This window comes from Xenopus tropicalis, chromosome 1 (assembly GCF_000004195.4).
Source record: "Xenopus tropicalis strain Nigerian chromosome 1, UCB_Xtro_10.0, whole genome shotgun sequence".
NCBI classification, from domain to species: domain Eukaryota; kingdom Metazoa; phylum Chordata; class Amphibia; order Anura; family Pipidae; genus Xenopus; species Xenopus tropicalis.
Genome location: NC_030677.2, coordinates 214,694,802 through 214,711,279, shown reverse-complemented (window position 1 = coordinate 214,711,279; position 16,478 = coordinate 214,694,802). Strand labels below are relative to the sequence as shown.

The following is a 16,478-nucleotide window of genomic DNA, read 5'->3' as shown; positions in this document are numbered from 1 at the left end:
TGATAACCTGGGCCTGGGGGGCAGCACTGATAACCTGGGCCTGGGGGGCAGCACTGATAACTTGGGCCTGGGGGGCAGCACTAATAACCTGGGGGGCAGCACTAATAACCTGGGCCTGGGGGGCAGCACTGATAACTTGGGCCTGGGGGGCAGCACTAATAACCTGGGCCTGGGGGGCAGCACTGATAACCTGGGCCTGGGGGGCAGCACTAATAACCTGGGGGGCAGCACTAATAACCTGGGGGGCAGCAGGAGGGTGTGAGACGCTCAGTAAGTGATGGAAAGTTCAATGTAAATTCATACACTCGCTGCTTTCATTTCCTGCTAGAATCGCCCATCCGTGTCCCACACCCACTGGGGTAACTCCCTCCCCTGTAACCCAGCAGAGCAGCGCAGGGAGCCGGTTACTAGGTGCTGTCACCCACCCACTGGGGTAACTCCCTCCCCTGTAACCCAGCAGAGCAGCGCAGGGAGCCGGTTACTAGGTGCTGTCGCCCACCCACTGGGGTAACTCCCTCCCCTGTAACCCAGCAGAGCAGCGCAGGGAGCCGGTTACTAGGTGCTGTCGCCCACCCACTGGGGTAACTCCCTCCCCTGTAACCCAGCAGAGCAGCGCAGGGAGCCGGTTACTAGGTGCTGTCACCCACCCACTGGGGTAACTCCCTCCCCTGTAACCCAGCAGAGCAGCTCAGGGTGCTGGTTACTAGGTGCTGTCGCCCACCATGGCGGTGGTGTATGCCGACTTGAGGTTTGCACGGACCCCGGCACAGGAACCGCCTCACACAGGTAAATCTGCATTTATTTTATGGGTCCCTTATATCAGCTGCGGGTAGTGCCCACCCATATCTGGCACCCATTGCACTAGGGTGGCACTGCCCCCCCACCCACTGAATATATTGAGCCCCAATTTCTTCTGGGAAGGATTTGGCTCATTCAGTTTAAATAAGAAGGGTTTTTTACAGTCTCCACACAGTATGTATTACTATCCGAAGGGAACTTATATATATAATTATCATTCATTTAATACTATCATTTTGTTTAATACTTAATTTATATATACAATGCTGACATACTCCCCAGTACTGTATAATGATTATTCATCATTCCCATCAGCCCCTGCCCCAGTGAGCTTACAATCTAAGGTCCCTATCCCATTCCCATCAGCCCCTGCCCCAGTGAGCTTACAATCTAAGGTCCCTATCCCATTCCCATCAGTCCCTGCCCCAGTGAGCTTACAATCTAAGGTCTCTATCCCATTCCCATCAGTCCCTGCCCCAGTGAGCTTACAATCTAAGGTCCCTATCCCATTCCCATCAGTCCCTGCCCCAGTGAGCTTACAATCTAAGGTCCCTATCCCATTCCCATCAGCCCCTGCCCCAGTGAGCTTACAATCTAAGGTCCCTATCCCATTCCCATCAGCCCCTGCCCCAGTGAGCTTACAATCTAAGGTCCCTATCCCATTCCCATCAGCCCCTGCCCCAGTGAGCTTACAATCTAAGGTCCCTATCCCATTCCCATCAGCCCCTGCCCCAGTGAGCTTACAATCTAAGGTCCCTATCCCATTCCCATCAGTCCCTGCCCCAGTGAGCTTACAATCTAAGGTCCCTATCCCATTCCCATCAGCCCCTGCCCCAGTGAGCTTACAATCTAAGGTCCCTATCCCATTCCCATCAGCCCCTGCCCCAGTGAGCTTACAATCTAAGGTCCCTATCCCATTCCCATCAGCCCCTGCCCCAGTGAGCTTACAATCTAAGGTCCCTATCCCATTCCCATCAGTCCCTGCCCCAGTGAGCTTACAATCTAAGGTCCCTATCCCATTCCCATTAGTCCCTACCCCAGTGAGCTTACAATCTAAGGTCCCTATCCCATTCCCATCAGTCCCTGCCCCAGTGAGCTTACAATCTAAGGTCCCTATCCCATCAGTCCCTGCCCCAGTGAGCTTACAATCTAAGGTCCCTATCCCATTCCCATCAGCCCCTGCCCCAGTGAGCTTACAATCTAAGGTCCCTATCCCATTCCCATCAGCCCCTGCCCCAGTGAGCTTACAATCTAAGGTCCCTATCCCATTCCCATCAGCCCCTGCCCCAGTGAGCTTACAATCTAAGGTCCCTATCCCATTCCCATCAGTCCCTGCCCCAGTGAGCTTACAATCTAAGGTCCCTATCCCATTCCCATCAGCCCCTGCCCCAGTGAGCTTACAATCTAAGGTCCCTATCCCATTCCCATCAGCCCCTGCCCCAGTGAGCTTACAATCTAAGGTCCCTATCACATTCCCATCAGCCCCTGCCCCAGTGAGCTTACAATCTAATGTCCCTATCCCATTCCCATCAGCCCCTGCCCCAGTGAGCTTACAATCTAAGGCCCATATCCCATTCCCATCAGCCCCTGCCCCAGTGAGCTTACAATCTAAGGTCCCTATCCCATTCCCATCAGCCCCTGCCCCAGTGAGCTTACAATCTAAGGTCCCTATCAAATTCCCATCAGCCCCTGCCCCAGTGAGCTTACACTCTAAGGTCCCTATCACATTCCCATCAGTCCCTGCCCCAGTGAGCTTACAATCTAAGGTCCCTATCACATTCCCATCAGTCCCTGCCCCAGTGAGCTTACAATCTAAGGTCCCTATCCCATTCCCATCAGCCCCTGCCCCAGTGAGCTTACAATCTAAGGTCCCTATCCCATTCCCATCAGTCCCTGCCCCAGTGAGCTTACAATCTAAGGTCCCTATCAAATTCCCATCAGCCCCTGCCCCAGTGAGCTTACAATCTAAGGTCCCTATCCCATTCCCATCAGCCCCTGCCCCAGTGAGCTTACAATCTAAGGTCCCTATCCCATTCCGATCAGTCCCTGCCCCAGTGAGCTTACAATCTAAGGTCCCTATCACATTCCCATCAGTCCCTGCCCCAGTGAGCTTACAATCTAAGGTCCCTATCGCATTCCCATCAGCCCCTGCCCCAGTGAGCTTACAATCTAAGGTCCCTATCAAATTCCCATCAGCCCCTCCACCCACTGAGCCACCATGCTCCCAGGATTGACAAATGACATCTCTTTGGTGCTTTGGAGGTCTCAGAGAGATTCCCATGATACTGCTGATTAAGAGAGGGTCATTGAGATGAGAGACAGGGAGGTACTAACGTAGGACAGACACATGCCGCTTATTGCCACCCCCAGTAACTTGTGGGGGCTGCCAACTGGGGCAATTTCTCATGACATCTGCACCCCTGGTGGGATCAGATGCTCAAGTAACATCACTAGTGTTGGAATCGGTGAAAGTGCAAAGTAGTGACATTATATGCAGTCCCTATCAGAGGGGGAGATAAGGGGGCTCAGAGCAGCCGGGGGTCCCTATTGCCCCCAGAAAATAATCCACATTTCCCTCATTTCCAGACCTGTCCCAGATATACGGCGAGTGGGGAGTTACCTACGAGAATGTGACGCCTCTGAGGGAACACGGAGAGGGGAGGAAGGATTCCCACACCCCAGTCCTGCGCCGGTGGCTCAACAGTAAGGATCCATTGCTTGGCCTATCCCATTGCTTGGCCCTATTCCATTGCTTTGCCCATACCCCCCCCCCCCAGGAATCTCATGCCCACACAATGCTGAGCCAGTCTGCCCTAGGGACCGTTCACTGTCAGTCCCAGATACCTGCCCAGCCTCGTATAGCCCCCTGCCCAGCTTGGTACAGCCCCCTGCCCAGCTTGGTACAGTTCAATACCCAGCCTGGTATATCCCCCTGCCCAGCCTCGTATAGCCCCCTGCCCAGTTTGGTTCAGCCCCCTGCCCAGCCTGGTATATCAAGAAACAGAGCAAAGTATTTCCAATATCCAGTTTAGCCCAAGAGCTTGCATATAATGTGGGGGGGCTGATTGTATTTGGCACATTTGCCCCTCTCCCTGTATATCGGTACCTTTGCTTTGTGCCCCAGGATTCTTGGCTCTTCACTCTCCGTACGTCACTGCCTGCCTGCTGCCCATCTGCCTCGTCCTGCTGGGGGCGACTATCAGACTGTCTGTGCGCTGTGAGTATAACCGGGGGTACGGGGACTGGGCCCCAATATCTGAATGCAAACACCCCAGCTGCGCCAGTGCAGGGCCACAGTATATTAGATTTTAACTTTTAAACCCAACTGTCCCTTTACAACAAATGAAGACTTTTATATCATAGATATATGCAAAGTACTATTATTGTTTCACTGTTTCGCTTCTGTCGCCCTATTGTCCTACAGTCACCTTTCCCTACTGTCTCCATCTTGCCCTACTGTCCCCATCTTGCCCTACTGTCTCCATCTTGCCCTACTGTCTCCATCTTGCCCTACTGTCCCCATCTTGCCCTACTGTCTCCATCTTGCCCTACTGTCCCCATCTTGCCCTACTGTCTCCATCTTGCCCTACTGTCTCCATCTTGCCCTACTGTCTCCATCTTGCCCTACTGTCCCCATCTTGCCCTACTGTCTCCATCTTGTCCTACTGTCTCCATCTTGCCCTACTGTCCCCATCTTGCCCTACTGTCTCCATCTTGCCCTACTGTCTCCATCTTGCCCTACTGTCTCCATCTTGCCCTACTGTCTCCATCTTGCCCTACTGTCCCCATCTTGCCCTACTGTCTCCATCTTGCCCTACTGTCCCCATCTTGCCCTACTGTCTCCATCTTGTCCTACTGTCCCCATCTTGCCCTACTGTCTCCATCTTGCCCTACTGTCTCCATCTTGTCCTACTGTCTCCATCTTGTCCTACTGTCTCCATCTTGTCCTACTGTCTCCATCTTGCCCTACTGTCCCCATCTTGCCCTACTCTCTCCATCTTGTCCTACTGTCCCCATCTTGTCCTACTGTCTCCATCTTGCTCTACTGTCCCCCATCTTGCCCTACTGTCTCCATCTTGTCCTACTGTCTCCATCTTGCCCTACTGTCCCCATCTTGCCCTACTGTCTCCATCTTGCCCTACTGTCTCCATCTTGCCCTACTGTCCCCATCTTGCCCTACTGTCTCCATCTTGCCCTACTGTCTCCATCTTGCCCTACTGTCTCCATCTTGCCCTACTGTCCCCATCTTGCCCTACTGTCTCCATCTTGCCCTACTGTCTCCATCTTGCCCTACTGTCTCCATCTTGCCCTACTGTCTCCATCTTGCCCTACTGTCCCCATCTTGCCCTACTGTCTCCATCTTGCCCTACTGTCCCCATCTTGCCCTACTGTCTCCATCTTGTCCTACTGACCCCATCTTGCCCTACTGTCTCCATCTTGCCCTACTGTCTCCATCTTGTCCTACTGTCTCCATCTTGTCCTACTGTCTCCATCTTGTCCTACTGTCTCCATCTTGCCCTACTGTCCCCATCTTGCCCTACTCTCTCCATCTTGTCCTACTGTCTCCATCTTGCCCTACTGTCCCCATCTTGTCCTACTGTCTCCATCTTGCTCTACTGTCCCCATCTTGCCCTACTGTCTCCATCTTGTCCTACTGTCTCCATCTTGCCCTACTGTCCCCATCTTGCCCTACTGTCTCCATCTTGCCCTACTGTCTCCATCTTGCCCTACTGTCCCCATCTTGCCCTACTGTCCCCATCTTGCCCTACTGTCTCCATCTTGCCCTACTGTCCCCATCTTGCCCTACTGTCTCCCTCTTGCCCTACTGTCCCCATCTTGCCCTACTGTCTCCATCTTGCCCTACTGTCCCCATCTTGCCCTACTGTCCCCATCTTGTCCTACAGTCACCTTGCCCTACTGTCCCCATCTTGCCCTACTGTCTCCATCTTGCCCTACTGTCTCCATCTTGCCCTACTGTCTCCATCTTGCCCTACTGTCCCCATCTTGCCCTACTGTCTCCATCTTACCCTACTGTCTCCATCTTGCCCTACTGTCTCCATCTTGCCCTACTGTCTCCATCTTGCCATACTGTCCCCATCTTGCCCTACTGTCTCCATCTTACCCTACTGTCTCCATCTTGCCCTACTGTCTCCATCTTGCCCTACTGTCTCCATCTTGTCCTACTGTCTCCATCTTGCCCTACTGTCTCCATCTTGTCCGTCTGTCTCCATCTTGCCCTACTGTCCCCATCTTGTCCTACTGTCTCCATCTTGCCCTACTGTCTCCATCTTGCCCTACTCTCTCCATCTTGTCCTACTGTCTCCATCTTGCCCTACTGTCTCCTTCTTGCCCTACTGTCTCCATCTTGCCCTACTGTCCCCATCTTGCCCTACTGTCTCCATCTTGCCCTGCTGTCTTCATCTGTCCCTGCTGTCTCCATCTTGCCCTACTGTCTCCTTCTTGCCCTACTGTCTCCATCTTGCCCTACTCTCTCCATCTTGCCGTACTCTCTCCATCTTGCCCTACTCTCTCCATCTTGCCCTACTGTCTTCATCTTGTCCGTCTGTCTCCATCTTGCCCTACTGTCTCCATCTTGCCCTACTGTCTCCATCTTGCCCTACTGTCTCCATCTTGCCCTACTGTCCCCATCTTGCCCTACTGTCCCCATCTTGCCCTACTGTCTCCATCTTGTCCTACTGTCTCCATCTTGTCCTACAGTTACCTTGCCCTACTGTCCCCATCTTGCCCTACTGTCTCCATCTTGCCCTACTGTCTCCATCTTGCCCTACTGTCTCCATCTTGTCCTACTGTCTCCATCTTGTCCTACTGTCTCCATCTTGCCCTACTGTCTCCATCTTGCCCTACTCTCTCCATCTTGTCTTACTGTCTCCATCTTGCCCTACTGTCTCCATCTTGCCCTACTGTCTCCATCTTGCCCTACTGTCCCCATCTTGCCCTACTGTCTCCATCTTGCCCTACTGTCTCCATCTTGCCCTACTGTCCCCATCTTGCCCTACTGTCTCCATCTTACCCTACTGTCTCCATCTTGCCCTACTGTCTCCATCTTGCCCTACTGTCTCCATCTTGCCATACTGTCCCCATCTTGCCCTACTGTCTCCATCTTGCCCTACTGTCTCCATCTTGCCCTACTCTCTCCATCTTGTCCTACTGTCTCCATCTTGCCCTACTGTCTCCATCTCGTCCGTCTGTCTCCATCTTGCCCTACTGTCTCCATCTTGTCCTACTGTCTCCATCTTGCCCTACTGTCTCCATCTTGCCCTACTCTCTCCATCTTGTCCTACTGTCTCCATCTTGCCCTACTGTCTCCATCTTGCCCTACTGTCTCCATCTTGCCCTACTGTCCCCATCTTGCCCTACTGTCTCCATCTTGCCCTGCTGTCTTCATCTGTCCCTGCTGTCTCCATCTTGCCCTACTGTCTCCTTCTTGCCCTACTGTCTCCTTCTTGCCCTACTGTCTCCATCTTGTCCTTCTGTCTCCATCTTGCCCTACTGTCTCCATCTTACCCTACTCTCTCCATCGTACCCTACTGTCTCCTTCTTGCCCTACTGTCTCCATCTTGTCCTTCTGTCTCCATCTTGCCCTACTGTCTCCATCTTACCCTACTCTCTCCATCGTACCCTACTGTCTCCATCTTGCCCTACTGTCTCCTTCTTGCCCTACTGTCTCCATCTTGCCCTACTGTCTCCATCTTGCCCTACTGTCCCCATCTTGCCCTACTGTCTCCTTCTTGCCCTACTGTCTCCATCTTGTCCTTCTGTCTCCATCTTGCCCTACTGTCTCCATCTTGCCCTACTCTCTCCATCGTACCCTACTGTCTCCATCTTGCCCTACTGTCTCCTTCTTGCCCTACAGTCTCCATCTTGCCCTACTCTCTCCATCTTACCCTACTGTCTCCTTCTTGCCCTACTGTCTCCATCTTGCCCTACTGTCTCCATCTTGCCCTACTGTCTCCATCTTGCCCTACTGTCCCCATCTTGCCCTACTTTCTCCATCTTTCCCTACTGTCTCCATCTTGCCCTGCTTTTTTCATCTTGCCCTGCTGTCTCCATCTTGCCCTACTGTCTCTATCTTGCCCTACTGTCTCCATCTTGCCCTGCTGTCTCCATCTTGCCCTACTGTCTCCATCTTGCCCTGCTGTCTTCATCTTGCCCTACTGTCCCCATCTTGTCCTACTGTCTCCATCTTGCCCTGCTGTCTCCATCTTGCCCTGCTTTCTTCATCTTGTCCTACTGTCTCCATCTTGCCCTACTGTCCCCATCTTGCCCTACTGTCTCCATCTTGCCCTGCTGTCTTCATCTTGCCCTACTGTCCCCATCTTGTCCTACTGTCTCCATCTTGCCCTGCTGTCTCCATCTTGCCCTGCTGTCTCCATCTTGCCCTACTGTCCCTGTCTTGCTCTACTGTCTCCTTTTTACCCTACTGTCTCCTTCTTGCCCTACTGTCTCCATCTTGCCCTTGGTCATAGAATAAGAAGGCAAATCATTCAAAAATGATAACAAATAAATAATGAAGACCAATTGAAAAGTTGCTTAGAATTGGCCATTCTATAAGATACTAAAGGTTAACTTAAAGGTGAACCACCCCTTTTCTGGCCCCTGGGCCACCTGAGGTGGCTCCTGTGATGCCCCCCCCCCCACATAGCCCCCCACTCTTACCTCTAAAGCACAAGAGTGTAGTGTAGGGAGTGCAGTTTTGGCAGTAGGGACAGAAGGGGGTGTGTGGTTGTTCTGAGTGGCACAAAAAGATGAGAAACCCTTGTCTCTAGAGCTTATAATCTACAGAACCAATGATATATAAATCCTGGCAGTGTCCCAGGTGTCCCATCTCCATGAGGAAACGGCTTCCCAGCTGGAGAAGCTGCAGGAGGAGCACAGGGACCTCAATGCCACTCTGTTGGGCACCATTGTATGGAAAGAGCATGAGCTGGAAGTGAAGGAGGAGATTCTGAAACAGACAAGGGCAGAACTGGAGCAGACGCAGTACCTTCTTGGTAACAGTAGGGGGAGCAACACAGAGACGAACCAAAGGCTGGACACTGCAATCAAACAGAAGAACAAGTTTCAGTCTGATTTCAATGTCTGCCAAGTGGATTTGCAGAGAAAAGCAGCAGAACTGGATCAGAACAGCAGGCAACTAACAAGGTACAACTCTGTGTTCCTACATTGTGTCAGGGAGCCGTTAGCATGTCATTTAGAAATGAAGTCTCCAGTGTAAAGAATAAAGCAAATCAGCTTTGCTGTGTAACAGTGTCATTTAGAAATAGAAAGTGTCCCACAAATCCCATTTATTGCCTGTGGGTAGCACAACTTCCCGATGAGCAACAAATCTTCCCCTGGGCCATCCCCCTAAAGTTAATGGGAGGCAGTACGGGGAGTTGGGGCAGCTGCAAAGAAAGATGGAGGAGCTATCAGTTCAGCAGAGGTGTCTGGGAGTTGTTATCCTGTTATCTGCCCTTTGTTCTGCCTATTGGCTGTTGTGGGAAAAGAAAAGCAGTAAAGAGAGACATACGTTTATTAGAGCACAAGTCACATGGCTGAGGGCCCTGGGAAAGTAAGAAAATGACAAATTTAACAATTAAATATACAGTATATCTGTTTGCTCTTTTAAAAAATGGATTTCAGTGCTGGATTCTGCTAGAGAAGGGCAATTAATTGGTTTTGGGAAAAATATGTTTCCCAGTGACAGAATCCCTTTGTGACACTCAATAGTTGGGATACTCACAGTGTTTACATGGTTACATGGTATTTCATGGGTAAAATGCAGTCACAGGGTGAGTTGGAAACAATAGGATACTGGGGATGGGACAGGGCAATGGGGCTTTTATTTGCCCCTGGGAATGGGACATGGCAATGGGAATTTTATTTGCCCCTGGGAATGGGACAGGGCAATGGGGATTTTATTTGCCCCTGGGAATGGGACAGGGCAATGGGGCTTTTATTTGCCCCGGGGAATGGGACAGGGCAATGGGGCTTTTATTTGCCCCTGGGAATGGGACAGGGCAATGGGGCTTTTATTTGCCCCTGGGAATGGGACAGGGCAATGGGGCTTTTATTTGCCCCTACGGAGTGCTGTACCTCTGAGTATTTAGGGCAGCTCTATGCACCGTCTCATTGTGCCGTCGCTGTTTGTTTCGCAGTTGTCAGTGGTCCCTGGATTCCTGCGCACAGGAGAAAATAAACATAAATAATAATTACAGAAGGTTACAAAACTTTCTTTCTGACAAAACCAAAAAGCTGGAAGCAGCGCAGAAAACCTTGTCCGACACCCAAAGGGAATTACTGACTGTCAGGAACGTCCTGAGAGAAACAGAGAGGAATCTGGAGGAAACGAGGGAAAGCGACGCACAGAGAGGGAAGAATCTCTCCGCTCTGCAGCAAAGATGGAGTGAAGTTCAGCAATGTGTCTCCTGTGAGTGTCCCCGGGAGGGCTGAGGGCTCATATTCAGGTTCCCCAAAACTCCAGCATAATTACAATTAGCTAAAGTTATACATGTGGGCATAAAACTTGCACCTTTTGGCAAACTGAGTGCAAAGTGGGGGGGCACAATAGCGCCCCTTAGTGTTCAGCCCTGGGGAATGCTGCTCTCTGCGCTGAACCCCAAATCACAAATCCAGGGCTTGGAGCAAAAAGCAGCATCCAGAGGTACAAACTGAGCTCTGTCCTTGCCTCCTGCCTTAAGGGGCCCCTACACGGGCCAATTGTAGCTGCCAATATCGCTCCCTTAGACCGAATTGGCAACTTATCAGCCCGTGTAGGGGCACTAATGACGGGCAGATCTCGATTGGGCAGGTTTTAAAACTTAGTCGGATCGGGGACTGCATCAGCTCGTTGATGTGGTCCCCAAACCGACTGAGCCTATACTATATATGTGTGCCATATAGTTACATGTAGGAAACAGTAAGGGCCACTGGAGTAACTACTCTGGGCTTGCCCCCCTGCAAAAAAATCTTTAAAGGGGCCCGGCACAGAGTATCAATCCATACCAGCCCCTTCCACTCGCTTTTTCTCCTTCCCTGGCCTAATCACATATAGCTCCCTGCCCTGCTCTCCTATCTCAGAGTGGGTGGGGCTCTATACGTGAGCAGGCTGGGGGGCGCAAGAGAGGGTGCAGACCCTCTGTTCCCGAGTCGTCACCCCCCCCCCGTGGGGTCTGCTACCTTTATTGTTACATCACTGGTAGGGGCCTTTATCCCTACACAGACAATGAGCCCCTCCGTGCCCCAGAGAGGATGGAAATGCTGATGGTACAGTTGCAATAACAGTGCAAATAAACAACTTTCCTTCTTTTCACAGGTGAGAATCACAAAAATGGGGAGAGCGGAGCCTACGATGGTAAGAACCAATACACGCGGCATCAGCGCCGGCAATAGCACCGGCAATAGAACCGTTCACTCAACTCATTAGCGAATGAAACCCGTTAAGCTTTATACATTCAAATCCAGTCGAACGTACGTTTAATGCAATTTGGTGAAACTATCAAATTTAAACTCTAGGATTAAAGTCAGAAAAGATAACAAATCGGACAACGCACTGGGCTCCCTCAAAAGATTTATTTGCAGGGGGGCTCGGCACGACCAAGTTACGGCAAGTATGCATGGCCAGCTTTAGGGAATCGTGGGATCACACTAAGTGCAGGGGTTCTAGGTTCTGTAGTGCCCATTGGTGCAGCTGTATGCATATGATTAAAGCTGAATGGTGCATTGGTGGTCCGTGTTAGGTGCCAACGTGTAAGGGGGTGCCCGAAGTTATGTTAAGCCACAGCTTAGGTTTAAGAAAGAGTTAATAATAGATTGTGGTTCCTTATGGTTGTATGTCTATGAAGATTCTCATTCATCCAGGTCATGATATACAGTATCTAGTAGAATTAAGTCTAAAACTGGACTTTTCTGAGTTTTTTCTTGAAAACATTTCACCACTCATCCGAGTGGCTTCTTCAGTTCAAATGACCCTCTGTTCCCGAGTTCTTATGGTTGTCTGTAATTAGGCCACCAGGTGGCAGTAATGTATGAGCATGGGTTAGTGGATGCAGTATAGTTTCCGTTCACTAGGGGCAATAGAGTTCAGCAGATATAAAAGTGGAACCGCTCCCAGGGTCAGGGGAATTTTGCAGACTTCAGTGGGAACATAGAGCTGGAGGGGGAACAGGTTCAGGAGTTCTCTGTAGAGATAGGATCAGAGAGATAGGATCGCTGAAGTGGAACATGGACTAGGTGTACGAGTCAGGCAGGCCAGTGAGTATGGGCAGCCCGAACCCCATCAGGGAGTTAGTTTGGTTTAGAGCCGCAGCTGTACAGCATTGAGGGTTACAGTTATAGAACCAGGGCTAGTGATAGGAGGCTTTTGGCCAGAGAGGTGCCAGAGGAAAGGTCCTATAGAAGGGCAGAGGGGGGGTACACCGGACTGCTGGTAGACAGATGGGTAAGATGGTTCCCATGGCATGCTGCAGGAGAAGACTAGCCTAAAGAAGAGACCATGACAGCTATACTGGTGGGGAAGCCTGGACGTCTGTATGTCTGAGACGTGGGCTGTAAGTTCACCCAGTCCTTGGTTTTGGGCAGAAGAACTTTATTGGTGGCACATAGTGAGGCACAGAGGGGTCAGGCTTATAGGTCATGTGGGGACTTATGGTCTAATTATTGTATTTTTCTCTTCTCTACTAAGGAGGGGATTATGTGTGGATGTAGTTGATAAAAATAATATAATGCAGCTTGGTGCCCCTTTCAGCCAGGGACCTAGAGTAGGTTGTTATTGTCTTCCCAGTGGAACATTGACACAACTGGGGGACTTCAGCTCTCTCTGCCCCCACAGATCCATTTGATTACTGCCCAGATGTCTGGGAGCAGATTGGAGACCAGTGCTACTACTTCTCCAGTGAATCCCAGTACAGACTGCAAAGTGAAACTGCCTGCCGGAGCTCCGGGGCCGTGTTGGCCAAACTAGAAGAAAGTGATGACATATTAAAGGTACAGACAACACAGCCAATGGGTGCCAATGGTTCTCAAACAAAAATACACCCTGTAGTATGGGAATGTAGTTACCACAGCAGATTTTGATCATTTTATTTTGATCATCTCAAGACCAATTAACACTGTAAAATAGTGGGTGCTCCCATCCAGTATGAAGACTTGGATTGGTTGTTACTCCCCATGGGAATAGAATTTAGTAACGATTATAAACAATAAACAAGGAAGTGGACGAGGAACATTCATTCTCAACCGTAGGAAACAATAAGTTCAATCCGTACGATGTTGTATCAAAATGAAGCATCACAAGGTCACTTTGTGTCTGTTGGGACCCATAAGGTTACTTCTACTACCTGTTTAGGAGCTACCCTATTGGCTAAGGAAATCCCAGTTGATTCTCTGCCTGAGTGATGGGGCCACAGTAAGGAAAGGGATTTAGGTAAGTGCTATTCCCTGAGGTTCCACTGGAAGGGAAAGGACCATTGCTTATTGTTTAAGAACCATTGGCTTCCTAAATATCCTGATTATTCAATATAAGAGGTGAAGTACAACAACCCCAGTCCCATCCTCTGCCTCCAGAATAGCCAAAAGCCCAATTTGGGCCAAGAAATGGCTACAATACCTCTTACTTTATAACTTTCTCACTTTCTTCTCTATAGAAAATGATTGCAAAGTCTTCTCGTTCTTATTGGATTGGCCTGAAGAAGGTAGAACACCAAGGCCAGACAAATCTCTTTCGGTGGAGTGATAATTCCAGTCAGTAAGTGACTTGCTATGAATATCTGTCTGAGGCACCAGGGGCTCAAAACCATGAGACATGGGGGGGTAACAGTTAAAAATACTATTTTCCTTCTTTTACTGATCATCATGTCGTGGCCTCTCTCCTCTCTCCTTATTCTCCATCCTTTTCTTCTGATTTTCCCCTATTCTCCTTCACTCTCCAACGTCTGCTTCTTCTACCCCTTTATTATTTCTTCTACCCCCTATTTCTTTTCCATAAATATTCATCAGCCCCCCATATATTCCTCCTCCCCTGCCCATTTCCTGGCACAAACACAACCCCGAGTCTCCTGTAACACTTGAATTAGTCTCAGGTGGGAGAACAGTAATGGCAGAGGGAGAGAAGAAAGGCAGACCCTCGGGGGAAGACTGTTACTGGGCTCAAGGTACAAACGATGGGCTCTGGGGCAGTAATGGGGTCACGGGGTTGGACGTATCCCTCCCAGTCAGTGTGTCTCATCTCTGGATCTTAAAATTTCTAATTTCTATTTCAGGACTCTAGAGAGCTTACCAAATCAATTCTGTGCCAAGGCCACTCCGGAACTGAAGGCAGAAACCTGCTCCAAACTCTTGCCTTGGATTTGTCAGAAGAAAACAGAACGTTGTCACGGCCAAAGGGAACTCTTACAGTGCTTTGGGGAAAAACTGGGGGTATTTGGGAAGAGGAACCTCCCCGAGCTGAGAACTGAGCAGAACCCAAACACAACACCTGGGGCAAACACTGAAATAGCCTAGTACATACCTGTGACTTTATTATTTCCCAGTGAATATGCCATTTTGGTTGCCCAGGTCTGCAATGGGGTCTGTATGTTCTCCCCAGGCCTTGGCTTCCATTCTGCCCCAGGGCAATATCTGTTTTCCCTGTATTTGGGGGGAGGGGTCAGTAGTTACATGGAGTCTTGATGTTCCGTGTTTGGTGGGCGGGGGCTTTTGGTTTTATTTTGATCAGGACAAAATCTGCATGAAGTCTGTATGTTCTCTCTGGGAGGGTTGCAAATGGGGTGTGGGGGGCCCATTGGGTTTCATTCAGTGTGTATTTCACGGGTTTCCTCCCTGGAACGTAAATGAGCCCCCGCAGGCCCCTATTCTCCCTTGATATAAGTTTAACCCATAAGGTACTAACCCATAAGGTTAATCAGGCCCCAGGCAAGCTCAGGCTGGCTACCAGCACTATGATGCCCTGGAGGGTCCCGCAGCCACGTGGCACTGCTACATCATCATATAGCAAATCCTGTGGCCCCCCAGGTACCATGGGACTTTGGCTGGCAAAGGATGCTGGGAGCTGTAGGGCAACTGGAGACCTGCACACTGAGTAATATCTATGCTAGTGGGAGAGGCATGGGGCACACAAGCCCAAATACCCTCTAACCAGTGACTCCCAGCTGCTCCCAGGCTTCAGGCATCTGAGTAACATCCCATCTAAGTACCCTCTCTTGGCTAGAAATGGCTGCCCAGCTAGATCTGGGATTCAGCATCAGTTACATTACACACAGGATGGGCCGTCGCTATGTGGAAGGGTAGAAGGGGAGATGTAGTGCAACTACAACTGACTGATGCTGTGTGATAAAATAATAAAGGACTTCCGGAAGGTTCTTCCAGCAACAGAACTGGTTTATTGTCCAAGACCAGTGATCCCCAACCATTGACTCTGGGGGACAACATGTTGCTCCCCAACCCCTTGAATGTTGCTCCCAGTGGCCTCAAAGCAGGGACTCATTTTTGGATTCCTTTCTTGGGGCAGGTTTTAGTTGCATAAAAAGCCAGTATAAAGCCAAAGCTAGCTTTCTGTAGGCTGCCAGTCCCTATAGGGGCTATTAAGTAGCCAATTATAGCTCTTACTGGCTCCCCAGGAACCTTTTTCGTGCTTGTGTTGCTCCCCAACACTTTTTCCATTTAAATGTGGCTCACAGGTATAAAAGGTTGGGGATCCCTACCCAAGACAATTCCAACGGGGTTATTAATACTCAGACAAAGTAGCACAAATTGATGATAGATGTCGGGACAGTCAGAGATGAGAGACAGCACACTGTGACACCATGGGGAGACGGCTTAGGGAAGTTTAAGCTGCATCCCTAGGGTTTCAGTGCCTCATGTGGTCTGTGATTAGGGAGAAAACTAAGCCTGATTCCCTGCACTTAGGCATCCAGGGCCTAGGGAAGAGTCACTCCCTGCTATCACTCCTTGTTGGAGCACATGCTGCTCTTACTGGCTAAATCTATTTGTCTCACTTTCCTAGAAAGTGCTATCACAATATTTACCCTGTCACTTACTAAAGCCTCGTTCTTGGGTCCCTGCTCTCCGACTTAACTAAAGGGGATGTCCCCAGAGTTGGACTGGGGGGTGCTGGACCACCAGGGCTCCCACCCCAGGGGCCCTTCAGGTGTCCCCATTGCATCCCCCCCCAGGGTCCCCACCCAACGTCCTCCCCTGAGCGTGCGTAAGTTTAACGCATGAGGGGAGGAACAGTTGGCTGGGGGAGTGCCGGCAAGGGTCGGATCTGGGCCAGCGGGGCTCACGGGAGTTTTCCCGGTGGCCCAGTCCGACCCTGGATGTCCCACTACGGCAGCTCAGCTTTTCTGGCACCTTGTTGATCCCAGGCTTAGTGAACACCCTCCTGGTTCAGCCAAATAGAAAGATCTACCCCTTGCTATACATATATATATATAAGTGTTATAAAAGTGTTGCAGGAAGTGGTCATAAGCCTATGGGCCAATAAGAGAAATATGCTTATAAGCAAAAATAGATATATGGGCTTATACCCGGCAACTAGTGATGAGCAAATCTGTCCCGTTTCACTTCACAGGAAAATTTTCAAAACTGCAAAAAATTTCCTACATGCACCTACCGTAACGTTTTTTACGCAACCGCAGATTTTTTTGTCTTCGTACAGACATATATTTGTTTATTTCTGGCAG

The 16,478-nt window shown here is 50.3% G+C and overlaps 1 protein-coding gene across 1 annotated transcript; it reads left to right on the top strand.

Annotated features, from left to right (window-relative positions):
• Window positions 1–391: 391 nt before the first annotated feature.
• On the top strand, window positions 392–15,155 carry LOC101734545 (C-type lectin domain family 4 member F-like). The gene is made up of 9 exons (XM_031894998.1): window positions 392–786; window positions 3,385–3,501; window positions 3,923–4,015; window positions 8,628–8,961; window positions 9,957–10,228; window positions 11,114–11,152; window positions 12,629–12,783; window positions 13,443–13,543; window positions 14,058–15,155. The coding sequence occupies exons 1-9, from the start codon at window positions 723–725 to the stop codon at window positions 14,296–14,298; spliced, it is 1,416 nt and encodes a 471-aa protein (XP_031750858.1). The 5' UTR covers window positions 392–722; the 3' UTR covers window positions 14,299–15,155.
• The last annotated feature ends 1,323 nt before the right edge of the window (window positions 15,156–16,478 follow it).